Source organism: Balaenoptera acutorostrata, chromosome X, assembly GCF_949987535.1.
Source record: "Balaenoptera acutorostrata chromosome X, mBalAcu1.1, whole genome shotgun sequence".
In the NCBI taxonomy this organism is placed as follows: Eukaryota; Metazoa; Chordata; class Mammalia; order Artiodactyla; family Balaenopteridae; genus Balaenoptera; species Balaenoptera acutorostrata.
Window position 1 is genome coordinate 93,895,289 of NC_080085.1, and position 23,571 is coordinate 93,918,859.

The window sequence follows — 23,571 nt, forward strand, 5'->3', positions numbered from 1 at the left end:
TTAAAAGGATACAGAAAAAGTAGGTATTACTAGGTGCCTGTAAATAACAAATTATTACCATTCGGTAGTAATTTTCTGTGAGCTTTCTGGCAGGAAGGGTGAAAAAGGATTGTTCCTGATGAGGTACTTAATTTTAAAGGTAAAAGAAGCCTGGATATCTTCTAGTCGTAACCCCCTAGCAAGGTAAAAGCCAGGCCATGATTAAAAATCATGTCCTAATCCCCTACCCCTATACTGTCCCTCCCCCTTCCCTCTCCCTGCTGATAACAACTAACTTGTTCTCTATATCTGTGAGTCTGCTTCTTTTTTGTTATACTCACTAGTTTGTTGTATTTCTTTAGATTCCACATGTAAGTGATATCATATAGTATTTGTCTTTCTCTCTCTGACTTATTTCACTTAGCATAATGCCCTCCAAGTCCATCCATGTTGCTGCAAATGGCAAAATTTCATTCTTTTTTATGGCTGAGTAGTATCCCATTGTACACGTATACCACATCTTCTTTATCCATTCATCTGTTGATGGTCACTTATGTTGCTTCCACATCTTGGCAATTATAAATAATGGTGCTATGAACATTGGGGTGCATGTATCTTTTCAAATTAGTGTTTTTGTTTTTTTCAGGTATGTACCCAGAAGTAGAATTGCTGGGTCATCCGGTAGTTCTATTTTTACTTTTTTGAGAAACTGCCATAATGTTTTCCACAGTGGCTGCACCAATTTACATTCCCACCATCAGTATGCAAGGGTTCCCTTTTCTCCACATTCTTGCCGACATTTGTTATTTGTGTTCTTTTTGATGATAGCCATCCTGACAGGTGTGAGGTGATATCTCATTGCTCTGCTATTTTAGTGTGAAAGCAGCCATAGACAATGTGTAAATGAATGTGCATGGCTATGTTTGAATAAAACTTTATTTTTAGACCCTTAAATCTGAGTTGCATGTAATTTTCACATATCACAAAATATTCTTCTTTAGATTTTTTTTCAACCATTTAAAATGAAAAAAAGTTTCCTAGCTCATGGGTTGTACAAAACCAGGTAGAGGCTATATTTGACCCTCCCCCCCACCAACTCATAGTTTGCTAACCCCTCTTCTAGAGTCCTGTTTTTAAATAAAACTGATTAAACCAATCAAGGCAGATAAGTCTGTATGATTTTTAAAGTTCTTCCAACATGAAGTTTGTCCAGCCTACACTGATACTACCTTCTAGTGGTTTATTGTCCCTCTGCTGTATCTTGCTGATCTCTGGAGGACCCAGTAATTTTGAAGTGTCTTATTCTGGGAGCCAGAAAGGTTATTCAGACCATAACCCTGTTACTTGGTCATTAGCTCTGACTGGTCTAGGGTGAATTATTATCGAAAATATTGAACGGAATTTGTGATCTTACCTCCCACAATTCTAATGGCTCCCAACAACCAACTGGGTACTGTGGCAGTATCAGAAACCCATCTCAGAAGTACCAATTCTCGTGTTAAAATTCTTGCTATGCCATCTCACTTGACTCAAATAAGTAGATAGTATTAATAAGTGCTAAAATCTCAGCCCATTGCCTTTTATGTAATAACACACTTCAAAGAGAAGATACTGGGATGGAGTAACAGACTAAATTTTCAATGCCTTTAGCCCAGGTACAAAATTTTTAATCTATTGGTCAATTTTAAGAATTATTTCTCACTTTAAATATAAGAAGGTATTTTTCAAAAGCTTTATTGGACTCATAGATGGTATTAGTATATCATTGACTCTGCCAACACTAATTTAGTTACCCATGAAATGCTATGAGTCGGTTAAAGCTTAAGAGTTCCCTCTTCAATTTGCACTTGACTTAGACAATAAGGAAAATATTCAGCCAGTCTTTAGTAAACCTCTGAAAGCCATCTGTTTATCTCTTGGAAATCAAGAGATACAAACCCCAGTAACAATAGGTATAATTTAAGGAGAGCTGTCAAGACAGTATTTTCTAGACTTTTTGTCAAAAGATTTTTTGTCAAAAATTTTTTATATGGTTTGTTCTTTTCCTTTTCTGCAAAATGCATTTAAATGATAATTTAAAATTTTAATAGCATTAATTGTAACATCAAAGTAATGTAATATGCTATAGTTACATGGAAATCATAAGGCTTTACTTACCTTGCTTTTTTTCTCCTATTAAAGCAACCAAGCAGGCCAACATAATTCCTGCCCTCCTTGGTACTGGCCTGCAAGCTCAGGACCAATTATTTGTACCCCTGAGGTATGCCTCCTTCCGTACTGAAGACTACTTGAACCATTAACTGAATAGCACTGGGTTCCCTCACTCTTGGTTCCCTAACTGGCTATATCCTTAGGATATTCTATCCCACTGGCGTGCTTCCCATTCTTGTATCTTGAATGGAGCAGCACACTGGATTATATGGGTTCCAGAGCTGTTTACTGTTGCCACCCCTTAATTCTGTCCCTTATTCCATTGCATAATAAAAGTAATTTAATCCTTAAACCTTAAGTAGCTACTATCAGATTTCATCAGTGTAAGACACACTTTTTTTCCCCATATTTTAACATCTTTGAAAATTGATATGGATCTTATAATCGATGTCATGCCTTTGTTTAGTTGGTAGCATTTTTCTTTCTTAGTGGTATATAAAATAATGATCATCTTAAAAATCAATGGTATCTTAGATTCCATGAAATATGGTATATGCCAAGTACCCTTAGCTAGGTGCTGGGATTACAAATTGCCCTCCTCCACAACACACACACACAAACACACACACTTTTCATTGGAAAAGAAATTCAGTGATAACAAAGAATTTGAGAGGAAGGTATATAAATTGCATACAATACACTTTACAAAAGAGGGATATGAGCTTGTTTGATTTTATATCTTCCTCTAATTTTTAATATAGTCCACATATATTATAACGTTTACCTAGTTAGTATGTTGTAAGTTATTTAAGTAACACATAAACAGTAAGTCACCATTGAAGTGCATTATACATGTACATTGTGGGGAGGATGTTTGTGTTCATCTCTTTTGCTGTTGGGAATATGGATGAATTCATATTTGAACCCAATGCACAAATGTCCTGAAGTCTAATATTTGAAAATTATAGGTTAAAAATACACACATATACATTCTTTTGCTCAATTTAACAAATATTTACTGAGCACCTAAGGCATGCCCAGCACTGTTCTGGGGGCTGAGGTTACATGTGTTAATGCAACAGATAACAGAGCCTATGGTAAAATGAGATGGTGATAAGTGCTAGAAGAAAAGGGTTGGAGAGTGCTGTTGTAGGAAGGGGCTAAATTTTAAATAGAGTTGTCAAGGGAGGTCTCCCTGAGAAAATAACATTTCACCAGACACCTGATGGAGGTGAAGGAGCAAGCCGTGTGTTTATCTGGGGAAAGAACATTCTATGTACAGGAACATCAAGTACAGAGGCCCTAGGCGTGTTTACTTATACATTTGCACTCTGAACTCTAGTTTTAACCAAACAACTCATGATGAATTTTACCAATAATGTTGAAGCTAAACTCACAGGATTCTGTAATTTAGAAAGCAACTCATAATAGTATCAGTGACACACTGATAATGAAGCTATCTTCCTGAAAATATCAGGATTTCCAACTTCTGATATTTTCTCAATTCTAAAGCATACTTTTTTTTTTTTACATTTGCAAGTTGGAATGCATCTTATGGTCAATGGGTACATTAATGCAGTGTTTCCTTTTTCATTAAAAAACTGTTACTAAATTGATGGTATGTCTTAGAGTTAGATTTGGTATTAGAATCAAGGAAATGGGATGCCATCGTGTGCACATTGACATGAGTTTTGCAGCATTGCTAAGAGTTCTGAGGTAGCTATACTTATAATACTGAATTGGAATCCACAGTAAATTCTAGATGGCATGACTATTTTAGTTTATGAATACCAGATTTTAGTAATCCTTAAAAAGCTTTAAGTAGCCCTTAGTTGTTTGTTAAGTTAAAGCTATGGAACTTAGTGTCATTTGCCCATAAAAAACAAAGAACGGACTTGCATTTCTGGATCAGTTTACAGCTTAGCTGGAAGGACTTGTTTACTTATCATTTGCTCCTACTCCATACTTCAGCATTGCTATAGGGCTGAATAGGAGAGATACAGAATCTACGGGACTTGCTGACTAAAATATCAGGGAAGAATGAAAGGGAGGAGTTAAGGATAACTTCTAGGTTTCTGGTTTGGGTGACTGGGTGGAATTCAGAGTTTTCAAGATGTGCTCTGCGCGTTTACCCTTGCTCCAGCCAAGATGGTCTCCTTAACTCTGGTCTTTACTTCTGGCTTCTCCCTGTCCTGCCTGAAATACCCTTCTCTCTGTCTATTTAAATGTTACTCATCCTTTAATACCCAGCTCAAACCCTTGCCTCTAGGAAGTCTTTTTTTATCCACCCTAGTTGACATTGACCCTCATAAAGAGATAACAGACACAGGTCAGGATTCATGTTGGTTGTTTCCCCATACTGCAACCTTTTCTAGCCCTAATGGTGAGTGATTAAAGTTTTTCTTGTATATTTGAGGACAAATGGAACCTTGTTACTACCATCCCTGGCCTTGCTTGAGTCTTATATCCTGAAGTCCAAATGGCAGTAAGTGAACCAGTAGTTACCTCTGAATTCTCCTATCCTGTAATGGCACCTGTCATGAATGATGAAGAAAACACCCTACATGTCTTCATTTATGTGACCAGGCTATCCTCTGGATATTGAAATTTAAGCCTTCTGTCAATATTAAAAGATTTGGGATTGTTATTTCCAGCGGTGGAGATAGATTGCTCCAAAGTGTCTCCTCTTTCAACCAATAGCATGTATTCATAAATGTTTGCACAGGAAAGGGTTTAGTTCCTAGTTTTGAAAGTTTTTTTTTTTTTTACAGTTTTGAAGCTATTTGGCACACGTGCAGATCAAACCAGCAAATCTGGCCACGTTAGCACCATGTACTAACCCACTGCACTTTTAATAAAGTGTGATTTTTCTTTAACAGGTCTGAATCATGAGATAGCAATCAGTGTTGCATTCCTCCCCGAGTATTCTCCGGAAGATGTCCGAACATCTCAAATAGGCACATTATTAACCTGCATGAATTACAGCTGTGTGCTTCCAAAGGAATTAACTGGCAATGACAAATTGCAAGGTCCAAGAGCACTTACAGGTAAGACAATCTCAGGATCTTTTCACTCAGAAAATAAAATTAATTAATATTGCAAACAGTCCTAACCTTAAGATGTTATTGTATAAATAGTTCTAGCCTTAACATTTGGTATAGTTTAAAGAGTTATTAGGTAAAAGTACCCAAAGACTTAATAAATGAGAATATTTTTTTAAATAAAATTGGATAGATTAATGGTTTCTATTCCAGGCAGGCATTAAGAATGTTCTCTTATAATACATTTTTAAATGTAAGTATTCATTAGACCTAAGTGGTATGCACATGGAGCAGTGCAACTTCTACTCTTCTCTCCTTTTAATTCAGGCCTTTCACCTTATATTTGCCTGAAATCTCAATACCTCCATAGTATAGTACAGTACAGTTGTTTTCTCTTATAAATGTTCAGTTATTCAAGTGCTATGCAATAAATTTCTTCAGGACTGCTAGGAGTGTACATAATCCCAGTAGTGAAACCCTTCAACCGACTAATTGTTTAGGCTACTACATAATATCCTGAACTTTAAATCATTTCTATATACCAGTAAAATTATGTGTCCAATTATAATTATCCTATTCACTTTCTGTTGTCATTTCTGTTTCCTAAGCATGTGGTAAAGTTTCTAGCCATTTTCACTGAGCTTATAAGAATATTACACTTAAAAAAGCTTTAAAGGAAGCCTTTATTATCTTGGGATTTTTGTGGTGGATCTTTCTAAGCTGATGAAACCCTTGAGTGGGTGTTGTTTTTAAACAAGTCTTATGAGCTGTACCTGATGATGAAGTAACTTTTGGCAGTAATGGTTACTGCAAACTGAACTTGAGTATCTAATTTTGTAAGAGATGAGGTTTTTTATTTTTCCACAGTCCATTTTAAAGATGGTATATTAGTTAACTTGCAGTATTACTTCTTACATTTCAGCTCCTTAGACTTACAGTAACCCGGATTTCGTAATTAGGGCCCTAATATGTACTTTAAATATTTGTGCACTCATGTTCTTGCTTCATGCAGTATCCACTTCTGTCACGTTTCTTCTGCTATATGTGTATGTTATTATTGATATAAAAAATCAAGGCAAAATCCTCAGGTATCTACTAGTTGCTAGTGCCAGTAGTCTTCCAGCAGTCACTAACATGGTCAAGTGAAAATACCTGGTACCATTCTGCCAAAGCAGTTAGTATTTGGGACATGAAGGGCAAGAATCACTAGAAGAGAAAAGTGATGTAATCAAAAGCAAGGTGATTTGTTTTGAACATGGAATACCGTATTTTTCATGACATGATGATAGTGTCCGTTTAGCTCTGTGCAAAGCATTGTGCCTGGGCATTTTACATAAGTTACAACTAATCCTAACAAGAGACTTTCAAGGTAAACATTATTATCCCCTATTTATAGATGATTAGACTGAAAATCAGAGAGACTCACCAGCATGGGTAACAGCTAGGATCTAAACCCAGATCAGTCTGATTCAAAACATTTCTATTCCCTCCATAATTACAAACTGAAAGATAAAAATATACAGAATAATGTAATGCAGTGGTTTATAGTATAACATTGGTATCATCTTTTAAACATTTTTATGAACTAGTTTCTTTTTTATTATAAAAGCTATACATGTTCACAATTTAAAAATTCAAACAATACCAAAAGGCACAGGGTAAAAGTGAAAGTTCCCCTCCCTGCCTTTGAAGGTCTATCCCCTTCTGCCAACCCACTCACCCACTCTCTGGAGGTAACCAGTATTCTCTGAATCCTTTAAGAAATTATTTTTGCATATAACAGTATATTCTGTCTCTCACACATGCATACACATACACTCTCTCTCTCTCTTAAGTACACACAAATGGAATTATAGTAAACATGGTCTCATAACCTACTTTTTCCTTTTAACACTGTGTTTTGAATAACTTTCATATTAGTATAGAGAGAGCTACCTTTTTCGTTTTAGTAACTATAAATATTCCACTGTGTAGATATACCTGTATTTACTTAATCAGTCCCCTAATGATGGACATTTAGATTGTTTCCAAATGTTTGATATTAGCAAACAGTACTGCAATGAGTATATCTATCTGTGTGTATGTATATAATATAATCTTTGTGCACTTACACATCTGTAAGATGAATTCTTAGATGTCACTGACTCAAAAGATATATGCATTTAAAATTTTGGTAGATATTGTCAAAATGTCCTTCAAAAAGGTTATAACAAGTTACACTTTAACCAAAAGAAAGAGTGCCACTTTACTCGCACCCTTAGAAATACTAGGTGTTATCAGTCTTGTTAATCTTTGGCAGACGATAGGCAAAAAAGTATTATATCATTATCTTCATTTGCATATCTTAATTATTCTAAGCTTGAATATCTTCCTATGTTTATTGGCCGTTTATATTTTTTCTTTCTATGAACTTTCTATGCTAGCTTTATTTTTTCCATTTTTCCATGAGCATTCTTTTTCTTATTAATTTGTAAGTTCTCTTTGCATATTGAAGAAATTTACCCTTTATTGTGTGTTGCAGTACTTTTACCAGTTTGACATTTATTCAGTGGGAATCTTGATATTTTAAGTAATTTTATTTTTATGTACTCAAATATATCAATCTTTCATTTCTATGGCGGCTGGTTTTATGTCATACTCAAAAAGGCATCACTCAGTCCAAGATTTTTTTTTAATTCACTATGTGTTTTTCTGATACTTTTATAGCTTTGTTTTTTTACTCATATATAATTTGTACTGTGGTAAAATATACATAACATAAAATTTACCACTTTAACCATTTTTAATTGTACAATTCAGTACACTTACACTAAGTACATTTACAATGTTGTGCAACCATCATCGTTACCCATTTTCAGAACATTTTCATCATCCGAAAACAGAAACTCTATACCTGTTAAACAATAACTCCCCATTCACCCTTCTCCCTAGCTCCTGGTAACCTCTTATTTTACTTTCCGTCCCTATGAATTTGCCTATTCTAGGTATCTCATATAAGTGAAGCAATGCAGTTTTGTCCTTTTGTGTCTGGCTTATTCACTTAGTATAATATCCTCAAGATCCATCCATGTTGTAATATATATCAGAATTTCATTTCTTTTTATGACTGAATAATATTCTGTTGAATGTATGTACCACATTTTGTTTATCCATTCATCTGCTGATGGACATTTGGGTTGTTTCCATTTCTTGGCTGTTATGAATAGTTCTGCTGTGAGTATTGGTATTCAAGTACCTGTTTAAGAAGTCCTTGCTTTCAATTGTTTTAAGAATATCCCTAGGAGTGGAATTGCTGAGTCATATGGTAGTTCTATATTTAACTTTTTGAGGAACAACCAAACCATTTTCCACAGCAGCTGCATCATTTTACATTTTCACCAGCAACGCATGAGGATCCCAATTTCTCCACATCCTCGCCAACACGTTATTTTCTGTTTGTTTGTTTGTTGATAACAGCCATCCTAAAGCAGTATCTCACTGTGGTTCTGACTTGCATTTCCCTAATTACAAATGATATTGAGCATCTTTTCATGAGCTTGTTGGCTATTTGCATATCTTCTTTGGAGAAATGTCGATTTAAGTCCTTTGCCCATTTTTGAATTGGGTTGTTTGGGGGATTTTTTGCTTTTGATAATATGGCTTCATTTTTATAATTTAAAATTTTAATCCATTTGGAATTTATTTTGGTATAGAGAATGAGATAAGGATCCAGCTTAATGTTTTTCCAAGGGATTAGCCATAGTTCCCAAATCATTTATTGAATAATACTTACTGTTATGGTGTTGTAATTGGTATTATATTTAACTATGAAGTACAAGGATATATATATATATATATATATATATATATATATATATATGTATATGCACATATACACACATATATATATATCCCACCTCTTTGAAAGCATTGTTTCCATTGATAAACATTTCAGAAGCATAACATGATATGGAAAGGTTTTAACACATGTAAGAAATAATTTTATTATTCTCTGGATAATCAGGGTTTCCGATATTATTTTCAGAGGCAGGAATACCACACTATATTACAAGATAGGTTAGACTGTGCTGCAGTACAAAGCAATTCCAAAGTCTCAGTGACTTAATACAGTAAAAATTTATTTCTTGCTCAAGTCAAGTCTGATGCAATCAGTTATTAGCTTTCTCCCCAGCAGTGATTCAGGAATCCAGCATGCTTCCATCCTGTTGCACCTCCAACAGGAACAAATGGCTTCTAGGGTTGTCTAGGCAGAGGAAGAAAGAGATGAAGGAGACACTGACTTTTAATTTTGTTGGACCCAAACTGCCACATCATTTCCGCTCACATTCTCATTTGCCAGAACTTATTTACATGATCCCAAGCTAACTACAAGGGAGGCCAGGACACTTTGTCTCCCATGTGACCATGAAGAGGAAATGGAGTGGCAAACACACAGCATTGCCTTTGTCACACTCACCTTCTGCATATGTGATGTTCCTAAAAATGTACAATTTTAGTAATTCCAACATTTTAAATTGACATGTAGAGAAGCTCATTTTATAGGTAAAATCTATAATCCTTTTAAAACAATTCCTTTATAATGTAAATAATAACATTGTAATTTAATACTAGGTTTTCTTAAGTAGAAAATGATGGTTGCTGGCATTTAATTAAGAGCTTACTATGTGTCAGCTACCATTCTAAATGCTTTTACATGCATTTAATCCTCACAACAGCCTATGATATAGGTACTAGATGAGCAGATTGAGGCGCAGAGAGGTTGTCATTTACACAAGTAGGCAGAGTTACCTAAACAGAAGGCTTACTTATACGTTATGTTGCAGGTACTACGTAAGTCATTATTTGTAGAATGATATGATGACAATTAGAATTATTAAGGTTTGGGTTTCTGCTGTTAGCATCAAATCTGAAGATCTTGAAATCTCTCCAAAGCATCTGGATTAAAGTCCATCCCACTCAAAGAAGAAGAAAATTATATAGTACCAGCAGTTGTTATTATATTCATTGTGCTTTAGTGAACTTGCACAATTTTAAATCATTCATCAGATTTTGTGACATGCCTAGCAGATGTGACTGTCCTGTGCAGCTAATGAAGCCTAAGCTTGAGGAGCTCTCACTTGTGTAAATCCCTTCCACAGCCCTTCTGGGGTTTTGTGTGTGTGTGTGTGTGTTGTTGTATTTTGTTTTTTCTTTCATAAAGAGGGCCCCCAAATAGTATACCTTTCAAGCTCCACAAAATCTAGATCCACTACTGGCCCTTGGTCACAATTTTGTAGAGATGTAGCTCTAGCACAAAAGGTTAAGAGCCCATGCCTTGATGCCACACTGTCTGGATTAGAATCACCCTGTGACTTTGCTTAAGTTACTTAACCTCTAAATGTTTTAGTTTTCTCATGTTTAAAATGAGGTCTTTGTCATGTGTAACCACTGAAGTCTGTGATACAGTAGCTTGGTAGTGGTCAGTTAGTGTTTTGAAAGAGATTCCTTAAATACCATTTTAGCCAAGAAGAAGAAGAAGAAAAGAAAAACATTACTTTCTCACTTTTTGCAGATTGGCACTGTGTTGTGGCACTCCTTCAGTGCTTAGCCAAGATGTTTATGACTCTGTCTTAGCCCTCACTTCCTGCTCTACAGAGACTGATGGTCAGCCAGAGGTGAACAATGAGAGTTTTCTCAGGCCTTTTCTGAACATGCATCCAGCACTGGGCATACATGTGGCCTTCTTGATTCCTTGGAATACACAGGAGCTCTTAAAAGCCCATATTCCCCCACGTATCTCTTTCCCCAGCCCCTTCCTCCCCAGGCTTTTTGGTCTGTCTATTGCTTGTCCCAACTTTATACCCTGCCCTATCTGCTCTGACAAATGCTTTTGCCTTTATATGCTTTCAACAAAAGCCTTTGGGAAAGCTACCCTAGTCATGGGATGCTCCAAATTGGGTGAAACACAAGCAAGCTCTTGCATCTGACCTTGAGGGAGCTGCCTGACAGGTCAAAATACACAACCACATCTTTGAGAATAAGGTCTGCGTAGCTCCCTCTGGTGCTAGCAACCTGCACCAAGAGTACGAGCTGCCATCTTCATGGCTGCTACTGATCTGGGGAGTAGGCGGGCAATTTAAAACACCACAGCACACTCTTACCACAGTGCAACAGCTTCTTTCTTCATTAATCTTTCACCAAGTTGTTAAGTTTTTGTCTAGATTCCAGAGTTCTGGAAAAGTTGATCTGAGAGTTTTTTGCCAGCTTATAAGTTGCTTTAGTGGAGGAACAGAGCCCTGAAATTCCATACTCTGCCATTTTCATCAATGTCACTCACCCGATCCATTCTTGATAAAGCTTCTTAAGAATATCCAAAGCTAAGTGTTAGTTAATAAAGCCACTTAAAAGGAAACATACTTTAAAAGAAGCTTCATTTTTTTATTTTGCTTTATGTCTTGTAAGTTTTGCAAATAATTGATGATTGAATTTCAAAATAGAAAAATTTATCTTTGTATTTCATTGAAGGGAAGTAAGAAGTTGTTTACTTGGCACCTAAATGACCTTGAAAATATGTAGATTTACTTTGCTTCACTAAATAAATAAATAAATAAACAAATAAATAAGGCTTTGGAGTACCAGCCTGTATCTTGACATTTTTGGTAGCATCTGTTTGATGTATTCACTGTTATTGGCAGAAATTACTATATTATAACTTTGATGAATGTGTGTGATGAATTGGAGGGAAGAGGGAGAAGATGAGAGACACTGTTAATTATAAGAAAAAAAATCAGGGGCTTCCCTGGTGGCACAGTGGTTGAGAATCTGCCTGCCAGTGCAGGGGACACGGGTTCGAGCCCTGGCCTGGGAAGATCCCACATGCCGCAGAGCGACTAGGCCCGTGAGCCACAATTGCTGAGCCTGCGTGACTGGAGCCTGTGCTCCGCAACAAGAGAGGCCGCGATAGTGAGAGGCCCGCGCACCGCGATGAAGAGTGGCCCCCACTTGCCGCAACTAGAGAAAGCCCTCGTGCAGAAACAAAGACCCAACACAGCCATAAATAAATAAATAAATAAATAAATAAATAAAAAGAAAAAAAGAAAAAAATCAGCTTATGTGATACTAAATCCAAGTAAATATTTAACTATTTTACAATACTTACCATCTGCTTTTTACTTTTAGGTGATATTATAAAAGCAGCAGCTGAACTGGATAAAGTGCATATCGTCGGTATCTTGGATATCTGTAATTTAGGTAAAAATAAAACAGAAGTCTATTTACACAAAATTTATAGACCAGATAAAACTTCTTAAAAATTGGCAAATGAAATTATTAAAGGTTATAAAGAGGGCATTGTTTTAAAGATATTCTGTCATTTTGTTGGTAATTTCAGTAACTGTTTCTCAGAAAGAATATTACAAGTTAAGTGGTTTTATGTTCATCTTGTATTTGGAGCTAACACACTTCATTTTAAATTCATTCTTTGGAAAGGTCATTGAAACAATTTGTGTGTATCAGGAAAATTCATCTTACTTCTTTCTATATGACTGTTATCTTGACTTGTGATAATTTGTGTTCACTGTTCTATTTGTGAAGTATACTTTTATCCTAAAGCCTCAGCATAAGGCATCCCAACTTAAGATTAACTTTTCATGGACATTTAACATCCTTCCATTTTTATTCGGCTATAATGGGAAATTTTGAATTGCTGATTTGAGGATTAAATTCTCCTAAAGTGGTCAACCTGAATTTCTCAAAACCAAGGTAGTTTCTATCATTTTCAAAAGCACACATGGATTGTTATGTTCCATTTGCCTTGGTCTTTAGTTTGGTCAGCTGTACAAAGAGCATGCTAAATTAAATTGTTTTAAGGTTTTCTACTCCCTAATGTGACTTCATATCCTTTGAATTTCTAAATGTTTTGACCAGTGTGTGGTCTTAAAGCCAGAGGCTACAGTATGTCTGTATTCTTGCTATGTTCATTTGTAATTTTGGTACATGTAATGTGAGTTTAAATAGTGAAAATTTATCTCAAATTAACATTTTAAGTGCTCATATTGAAAGTATAAAAGAGTAGCTAAGGGAATTGATTTTATCCTGGTTGTCTATCTTACTTCATTTTAACTGTAAATGGCCATTCCACATGTGCAAGATTCTGTGATTGACATCTACGTGGTTAGTTAGATGAGCCAAAATGACCATCACTTGAGTTAAAAAGTACTGTTTCAAGATGAATTCGATTGTGGTTAAGCTATTAACTTGTAGGCTTCCTTCTAGCCCTGTGGTTCTGTAATTTCATATGCTATACATTTTAAATATGTTGGGCATCATGAACCTAAAGACAGATGCTACAGTTTTTTCATAAATGTGTTCAATCTTTTGTTCTTTAAAATTGTGTTTAAACATTAATCAAAATAGGGAATCCTTCTCATGTTAAAATTTTGAGTGGGGGCTTCCCTGGTGGCGCAGTGGTTGAGAATCTGCCTGCCAATGCAGGGGACACGGGTTCGAGCCCTGGTCTGGGAAGATCCCACATGCCACGGAGCGGCTAGGCCCGTGAGCCACAACTACTGAGCCTGCGCGTCTGGAGCCTGTGCTCCGCAACAAGAGAGGCCGCGACAGTGAGAGGCCCGCACACCGCGATGAAGAGGGGTCCCCGCTCGCCACGGCTAGAGAGGGCTCTCGCACGGAAGTGAAGGCCCAACACAGCCAAAGATAAACAAGTAAATTAAAAAAAAAAAAAAAAAAAAAGACAAAAAAAATTTTTGAGTGTATTATTAAAGAAGTTAAAACCTATCTCACTTTGAATGTATTTGATGTTTTTCCTTCATATTTTTGGCCTATGTTAGACCTACACGTGCTTGCTAAATGAGCCAATATGATTCTTCCATATGGGTTGAAAACTGTTGTTTATCAAACAGAATCTGGGCTTTCGTATTAAGCTATTATAAACTTTAACAGGCAATTCAGTTTTAGTGCCTCATAAAAGTTGGAGAAGGGAAAAAGTTAATACTTAAATGGCTATTGACTAAAAAACCTCAGGCCGAGACTGCAAAACTACACACTTTAACAGGTGTAATTTTTGTCCTTATATTGAATGAGAAATATGAACTCATTATTAAGATTTAGGATCTTTAAAAACAACTTCCATGGCAATTTGTTTTATATTATAGTAATGTTTCTATCCAAATTTGGAGTTAAACATCTGTGTCCACATTTCCAGTTTATGGCAAAATTGGATAGCTACTGTGGCAGTTTCCTAAGAAAAATAGCAAACTACATCAGAAGACCTTATCTTCAAGTGACAGTATGTGTTGATTCTTTCCAAAGCAACACAAATATACTACTGTGGTGTCACTTTTATATTAACAAATCAGTCAGTAAATTATGAAATATTACATAGTCTACCACAAGACCACAATCTTTCACTGAAGTTTCTAATTTTAGATGGTACATGAGATCTACACATTGAAATCCTTTGATAAACTATTAAAAGAAGAATCTGAGTACATGTTTATCCTACCACTTTTATTTCTTTGTTGGAATTATCCTGCATTAATTTTATTCATATTAAGACAAGGACTTTTAAAAAATTTGAAACCCTTATTTGGTGACACTAATAATATTTGATGTTTTTAGCTAGATACCTTCTGCCAACATGGACTATAGATTATAACCAATTCTATTATTCTGAAGTCATTTATATGGTTTATAATTGAGCTGGTTGCTATTTTACTAGTTACCTTTTCAGGTACAGTTCCTTTTTTTTTTTAAGCATTGCTACCCATGAATTTGCAGGTAAATTGATGGGAGGTGAAATATGTATTACTTAGTACAGCTTATTTCAGTTGTTATTTCAGTTGTTTTTAGTAAGGAAATTTTAGGGAAAAGGGTTAAAATGAATACGTAAAACTAGATTTGGGGATTATCTGAAGATTTCAGTTATTTGAGATTATATTTGAGTCAAGTCATGTTACATTAGTGTCACATCTCCAAAATGGAAACATTAGATAAAAACTTGGTCTAGGTCACACCACCCACTAAATATTATCCCTCATTCTTACACTGTTATGTTGATACCACTTCTAGCCCTAAGTTTTTGCTTTCCTTTATACTAAAGAAATAAAAAGTAGATTTTGAAAAAACAGATTTAAAGCTAGCCACAGGTCTGTCCCTAAATCCCTGTGGAACTTTAAGGAAAGCCACTTAAACTGCTTGGCCTTAGTTTTCTTATTTGTAAAATTTGCAAAATAATGGTCCCATCCAGTTGTATGATTCTTTTGGTATGTTAATATAGTTATTAGAACAGTGAAAATGTCTTTGTGTTATTATCATGTGTGTCATGAAAATGTGGTTTTCTGTGAAGAACATTTTAAAGTTATGATTAGACCATTATCAATTATAGCAGCTCATTATAACAAAAAAAATTGAAATATTTAAATCCCAGTTATTTTTATTGCTGATGTTCTTCCTAATTTGTTGCCTTTTCAGTGATTGATACATATATGTATTTTTTTCAAAACAGAAATCTGAAATATTTTAGCTGTTTTTAATCATATGCACATTTTCATTGAAAATCAAGTAACCTTTTGTTTTAAATTTGAGTACTTCTGATGCTATTCTGAGATTATTGCACGTGACTTCTAGTCGCTTAAGATCTAGGAGTTGCCCCTAACAAGGTTTTTAATATCTGTTTTGTAGATAGGAAACTGAAACAGAAAAAGACTAAATGATTTAGTGTAAAATTGTCAAGACAGTTAAATTTTAAGGTTGGGGGCTTCCCTGGTGGCGCAGTGGTTGAGAGGCTGCCTGCTAATGCAGGGGACACGGGTTCGAGCCCTGGTCTGGGAAGATCCCACATGCCGCGGAGCAGCTGGGCCCGTGAGCCACAATTGCTGAGCCTGCGCGTCTGGAGCCTGTGCCCCGCGACGGGAGGGGCCGCGATAGAGAAAGGCCCGCGCACCGCGATGAAGAGCGGTCCCCGCACCGCGATGAGGAGTGGCCCCCGCTTGCCGCAACTGGAGAAAGCCCTCGCACGAACCGAAGACCCAACACAGCCAAAAATAAATAAATAAATAAATAAATAAATAAATAAATAAGAAAATCCTTTAAAAAAATAAAATAAAAATAAAAAAATAAAAAAAAAATTTTAAGGTTGGGCTTATAACTCCAATGTCTGTTTCTTTAAACTCTAATTTGAGCACAAAGTGAAACGTTTGAATAATAATAAATTTTCAGCTAGTAGATTACTGTGAGATAAACTTCTCTAAATCCTGGGGCTCATAAAATAATGAGCCCAGTTATTGCAGCATATATCCAAGGTATTTGAATGCCCACTCTATGGCAAGCACTGGGTTGGCACTAGGAACACAATACAATACAAGCAAAAACAGACATGGCCCCTACTGTCATAAAGCTTACAGTGTTGTGGAGGAGAAAGACATTCAAATAATTGCACAAATAAATAAGATAAATTTCACAAAGGAAGCTGGCGGGGGGGCATTGGGAAAGTTTTTCCTGAGGAAGTGAACTTGAGGTGAAAAGGCCTTGCAGCACAAGGTGTGCTTGAGAACTTGAATGAGAACTGATATGGCTGGAGTGCAGAAAGTAGGATACAAGACGAGACAAACAGACAGACAAAGGCTCTTGCAAATTACACAGAGCCTTATAGTCCATGGTAAGGATTTTAGTATGTATCTTCAGAGCACTAGGAAGCCATTAAGTGGTTTGTGGCCAGTGATATGCCTTGATTCGATTCATGTTTTAGAGTGGTCACTGTCTCCTGGAAGGAGAATGGATTATAAGAAGGTTAGCAGAGACTGCTAGCTGTACCCTAATACCTATCCTATAGTAGTAGTTCTCTCCATTTTTAGCTAAGCACATGGCTACCTAGAATAAAGAATACTTTTCCTTGCTTCCTTTGTAGCTGGATATGGCCTTGTGACTATTTCTTTTATTTGGCTTGGGCTAATATTAAAATTAATTTCTTTTGAACATACACCAAGTCATAGTCACCCAAGGCAGAATTGGAAGTTTGCTATGAATAATCAAGGGGTACCTGTATTCTATTAGAAACACAGCCCTGTACTTCCTCATCTTTATTTTTTATTTATTTTTAATAAATTTATTTATTTATTTATTTTTGGCTGCGTTGGGTCTTTGTTGCTGCACGTGCGGGCTTTCTCTAGTTGAGGCGAGCAGGGGCTACTCTTCGTTGCGGCGCGCGGGCTTCTTATTGCGGTGGCTTCTCTTGTTGCGGAGCACGGGCTCTAGGCACACAGGCTTCAGTAGTTGTGGCACACAGGCTCAGTAGTTGCGGCTCGCGGGCTCTAGAGCGCAGGCTCAGTGGTTGTGGTGCCCGGGTTTAGCTGCCCCATGGCACATGGGATCTTCCCGGACCAGGGCTCAAACTCGTGTCCCCTACATTGGCAGGCAGATTCTTAACCACTGCGCCACCAGGGAAGTCCTCCTCATCTTTAAATGGTAGGTTTGCCATAGCTGTTATTCAATCATATGGAAAAAATTGAAATGTTCCTTGCTTAAGAGATGAGTGATTCACTTCTCTATGCCTTAATTAATATTGTGTACCTTTGCTAAGATACTTAATATTTATTAAGGTACAAGTAGTTGAAAAAGTCCAGTAGTATTAAATGTTTGAAACATAGCAGTGGTTCTCAAACTTGGCTTCATATTGGTATCACCTGGGGAGTTTTAAAAATTACTATGCCTGGGCTTCCCTGGTGGTGCAGTGGTTAGGAATCCGCCTGCCAATGCAGGGGACACGAGTTCGAGCCCTAGTTCAGGAAGATCCCACATGCTGCAGAGCAGCTAGGCCTGTGCGCCACAACTACTGAGCCTGCGCTCTAGAGCCCGCACGCCTAGAGACGGTGCTCCGCGACGAGAGAGGCCACCGCAATGAGAGGCCCGCGCACGGCAATGAAGAGTAGACTCCACTCACCGCAACTAAAAAAAGAAAGTCCACGCGCAGCAACGAAGACCCAACGCAGCCAAAAATAAATAAATAAATTAATTAATTAATTAATTTTTAAAAATTACTATGCCTACGTGCCACCCCCACCCCAGGTTTCTGATTGGAGTGTAGCCTGGGCGTCAAGAGAGTCAACATCTCCCCCAGATGATTCTAATGTGCAGACAAGTTTGAAAACCACTGGTATATAGTCCTGTTTCAAGCACTTGTTAGTTTTATTAGAGATCAAGCTTCACCCAGTACTTTGAACTTACCTCCTATCTAGGTGCTATAGTTTCATCTGCTCTTGATGCAGCTTCCTCTTCAATTGTTCTGATAAGGAAAAATTAAAAATTGATAGCTTTGAAACAACTTTCATTTTCATAGAGTTCTAGCATGGCAGATCCGGAAAAGACTTGATAGATAAATTTTAACCCAACCTCTTTCATTGTGTAAAAGAAGAAAAAGTCCAGGAGAGGTTATTATTTTCCTGAGGATATAACACTAGTTGTTGCAGTGTCAGCACTTGCACAACCTTTTGGTTTTTAAGATAACTTCAGAAATGTTCAGAGAACCACCTAAAGTACAAATAAAACATCAGACCTTTATAGATTGGAAGTTGAAGCACGATGAGGTTGAAATAAAATGACAGCAGCTAATCTGTCAAAACTACAACTAGGACTTCCCTGGTGGTGCAGTGGTTAAGAACCCGCCTGCCAATTGCAGGGGACACGGGTTCAAGCCCTGGTCCAGGAAGATCCCACATGCCGCAGAGCAACTAAGCCCGTGTGCCACAACTACTGAGCCTGCGCTCTAGAGCCCGTGAGCCACAACTACTGAGCCCATGCGCCACAACTACTGAAGCCCAAGTGCCTAGAGCCCACGCTCCGCAACAAGAGAAGCTACCGCAATGAGAAGCTCGCACATTGCCATGAAGAGTAGCCCCCGCTCACCTCAACTAGAGAAAGCCCGTGCGCAGCAATGAAGACCCAATGCAGCCAAAAATAAACAAACAAACAAACAAACAAAAAACTACAACTAGATCCCGTACTATTCATCATGTACAACTTGTACGATCTAAAGTTCTTAAATTGTAAAGTGTGTAAGAATTACCTGGAGAGCTATTTAAAATGTGAATTCCTATATATATTCCTCCAATTTTGATTCAGGCTGACTGGTAGTAGGACCCAGGAATCTTCACTTTCAATAAACTTCCAAGTGAGTCTAATGTAGGTATTCCACAGACAAAATTTTAAAAACACTGAATAAGTACTAGACCACTCATCCCCCCCAGCAAATGACCTTAAGACTTAACTGGAAAATTGCACTGATGGGTATTTATCGTTCTAGGACTAATTTTACTTAACTGTAAAATTTTTAAAACAATCTAAAATTATCTTTGTAAGTTATGACTCTCTGAAAGCCATACAAGGAAACATAAAAGCACTTACATACAAGGTATATAATGCTGGTTACCATACAAAGTCATGCACTTCGACCTTCAGAGCAATTTAAAATAGTTTAGCAAAGTTCACCAGCGCTGCCACAAAGTGTTACGTAAAGTTGTCATTTTAAAAGCATATAATGGTGTTCCTTTAGAAGCAATTTAATAACTGGTAGAGAAGGTTAACTCAAATTTCTACAACTTTACTAATGAATTGCCTGTTGAATGCTGATGTTGAATTTATCACAGATGTCTATTAGCAATTAGCAGACTAATCATTTTGACAATAACAAACACTTCTGTTTTCGGTTTGATAGTTTTCTTTATCTAGTGAATACAGTCTTTATTATGAGTTTAAACGTCGGCGATAGTGCTAATAGCAAAATAATAAACTATTTGCGTTTACTCTGAAATAGACCATAAGCTAATACACAAGACCTTTAAACTTTTCATGAATAATTATTAAGTGATTACTGTGTGTAAGTTGTTACTAATACCAGGTACTGTGAGGGAGATATGAGTAATCAGCAGCTGTAACAGGATAAAAAGGTTCATATTTCTATTGTGCATCTGCTGGGATTTATCCATCAGGTTCTACTGCAGATTCCGTGAACTCTCCTCTGCTGTTAACTGTTGGTTCCCACTTTCAGGGTTCACTCCAACGCTAATACCTCAGATGCCCAAGAACGGACAAGAAGTGGTGGTGGGGAAATAGCTTTATTGATCATGTCCTTCAACAATGTTTCCTATTTTCTGTTGTCCTGTCCCCTTAACTCTAGTGGTATTCCTTATTTCAGACTATTTTCCTTGGACTTCAGGCTACCATTGTGTCTGCCTTCCTTTTGACCTGGTGTCTATCTGCTTCTCTGACAGCCTGTTGCCTATTTGTGTAGTTTGCTGACTCTTGGCCCAGTCAGACTCCTGATATCTCTGTTTGTCTTGTTGTCCATTCATCTACTCCTTCACTAGCCCTTGGCCCACACTGCAATCTCCCTTTCCCAGCGGATTTACCCAGACCAGCTGAGCCCATAGCAATGTATGCCCAAGTGCTGCTAGTATCCAGTGTACTCCTGATTAAAAACAGAGCTGCTCAACATCATTAATCATTAGAGAAATGCAAATCAAAACTACAATGAGATATCATCTCACACCAGTCAGAATGACCATCATCAAAAAATCTAGAAACAATAAATGATGGAGAGGGTGTGGAGAAAAGGGAACACTCTTGCACTGTTGGTGGGAATGTAAATTGATACAGCCACTATGGAGAACAGTATGGAGGTTCCTTAAAAAACTACAAATAGAACTACCATACGACCCAGCAATCCCACTACTGGGCATATACCCTGAGAGAACCATAATTCAAAAAGAGTCATGTACCACAATGTTCATTGCAGCTCTATTTACAGTAGCCAGGACATGGAAGCAGCCTAAGTGTCCATCGACAGAGGAATGGATAAAGAAGATGTGGCACGTATATACAATGGAATATTACTCAGCCATAAAAAGAAACAAAATTGAGTTATTTGTAGTGAGGTGGATGGACCTAGAGTCTGTCATATGGAGTGAAGTAAGTCAGAAAGAGAAGAACAAATACCGTATGCTAACACATATATATGGAATCTAAGAAAAAAAAAAAAAGGTCATGAAGAACCTAGGGGCAAGATGGGAATAAAGACACAAACCTACTAGAGAATGGGCTTGAGGATATGGGGAGGGGGAAGGGTAAGCTGTGACAAAGTGAGAGAGTGGCATGGACATATATACACTACCAAACCTAAAATAGATAGCTAGTGGGAAGCAGCTGCATAGCACAGGGAGATCAGCTCGGTGCTTTGTGACCACCTAGAGGGGTGGGATAGGGAGGGTGGGAGGGAGGGAGACACAAGAGGGAAGAGATATGGGGACATATGTATATGTGTAACTGATTCACTTTGTTATAAAACAGAAACTAACACACCATTGTAAAGCAATTATACTCCAATAAAGATGTTAAAAAAAAAGATAAACCTTGAACAGTCTTTTGTTAGAGTATAACACATGGGACATAAAAATTAATGGAATGCATCAACAGATATTTGAGTGCCCACCATGGGCAAGGCCTTGTACTTGAAAGGATCTCTAGCGACTGGAATATGTTTCCTTTTCAATGAATAAACTAAGGTAGCAGAAGATGTTCCTTGGGGAGCCTGTTAAGAAAAATTCCACAAAGAAATAAGAGAAAAAAAGGCTGTGAAATCAATTCTACCAATGCCGTAGCAATTCAAATGATGGCTCTTAACTTACTTCCGGCTGAACTGGTTGATAGCATTATTTCAGCAGGACTTGGAAAACCAGTCTGGTGTTTCAGATGATCTGAGAGGGGTGACTTTCGTTTTGTCACATGGTAATCCCAAGAGTCCAGTTCCTCATTCCAATCCACTCCATGTTTATGAAAGTTCATTAGCTGGAACAGTAAGAAGAAAAAAATGTCAGTGAAGGAAGTCATCCAATCCTGATAAGTTGACATGTAGGATAAAGTTGATGGTGTTATTTATTGCTAAGGTAGCCTGGTTAAGGGTTACATGTGTGTACAGTTGGAGGAGGGGCAGGCAAAACGGAATGTAGCTAAGTAAAGTGAAATAGAGCTGATGTATTCAGAGCTTACATTGCTAGAGGTGAGATCAGTTACCTACTTGCAGCTGAAATTTCAAACTTCTGCTTAGTGGGGACCTGAGTGGACAAATGGTGACTGATAGTTGGAAATATCAGCAGACATCTTAAATTTTATGCTCAAATGAATGAGCAATGAACCAGGAGAATAAGTCCAGTTGTTCTCAGCTGCTGGTAATTTTTACCTTTTTATTTAAAATCACAGCGCCTTTTTCAATGAATGCCTATGTGACTGTGGCTTATTACAATGACACCAGCAACTACACTTCAACAGAGACATGTGAATGTGGTGTTTACGGATTAGCCTCACCGGTGGCTAATGCTATGGGGGTGGTGGGCATCCCTAAGAACAGTAACTACCAAGCTTGTGACTACAACACTGAGTTTACTAATACTAAGACGCCCTGGATTGCACTGATAGAAAGAGGTAATTGTACATTTTCAGAAAAAATTCAAGCAGCAGGCAGAAGAAATGCTGATGCTGTTGTGATTTACAATGTTCCAGAGACTGGCAACCAGACGATACAGATGGCAAATTTCGGTAAGTAAGAACTGATTCCCAAAGAGGGTTAATGTCTTTGTTTATCTTAACATGGTATTTCCATCTACAGTGACTCTAGGGTCTGGCAATGAGGTTGTAAAACAAGTGTATTTTAAATTTTCTTGCCTGGCACTACTCTGAATTACTTTACTATTACTTAATATTGGCAATTAATTTGTTCCAAGGTCAAAAGCAATTCATGAAGTGGTTCCCGTTTTCTTTCATGATGTTCTTAGCTCTACTAGTTTTCTCAGTGTGTATTACATAATTGCTTTTTAATAAATGTGCATTTACCTGTAAACATTCAAGAAAACATAAATATTTTAATTTCATTCTTAATTTGTACTTTTCAGTTTGATTCAGGGTTGTATGTATTCAAGTGTGCAGTAACTGCAAAACTGATTCATTATTATGATTAAACAATAGCATATTGTAAGTGTGCAAAATGTTTACAGAAATGAGAATTCGACTCTGCTGTATGCATGTGAGATTTTAATGTCTGTGGGACTAATATATATAAAACTACTCTATAAGAAACATTATACATTGAAAACGGTAAGGCTGAAATTGGATACCTCTGTAATTCACACCAAAAGTAAAGATTTCCCTTAAAAATGTTTACTTATGACTTCTTAAGTAAATATAATTATCTAATTTATTAATTTTGTGAAGGAATTTACTTCTTAGAATTACTGTTTTTATTTTGTAAAAAATGCCACTTTCCAAATAAATGCTTTTAAACCAGTGAAGAAGTAGACTTCTGAAACAAGTTTTCTATACTGTAGGTGGGTAAAGGTTTTTTTGACCCCAGACTTGGCCA

General features: G+C 36.9%; 2 protein-coding genes across 2 annotated transcripts in view; both read left to right on the forward strand.

Annotated features, from left to right (window-relative positions):
• RADX (RPA1 related single stranded DNA binding protein, X-linked) overlaps positions 1 to 14,909 on the forward strand; it is a 62,443-nt gene extending 47,534 nt beyond the window's left edge. The window contains exons 13-14 of the mRNA XM_007178329.2: positions 5,010 to 5,177; positions 12,330 to 14,909. Coding sequence (XP_007178391.2) covers positions 5,010 to 5,177; positions 12,330 to 12,460 — 299 coding nt within the window. The 3' untranslated portion in view covers positions 12,461 to 14,909. The remainder of the gene's footprint in view (positions 1 to 5,009; positions 5,178 to 12,329) is intronic.
• A 7,436-nt stretch (positions 14,910 to 22,345) lies between these two features.
• The window catches only part of RNF128 (ring finger protein 128), a 105,410-nt gene continuing 104,184 nt past the window's right edge, over positions 22,346 to 23,571 (forward strand). The window contains exon 1 of the mRNA XM_007178330.2: positions 22,346 to 22,751. Coding sequence (XP_007178392.2) covers positions 22,346 to 22,751 — 406 coding nt within the window. The remainder of the gene's footprint in view (positions 22,752 to 23,571) is intronic.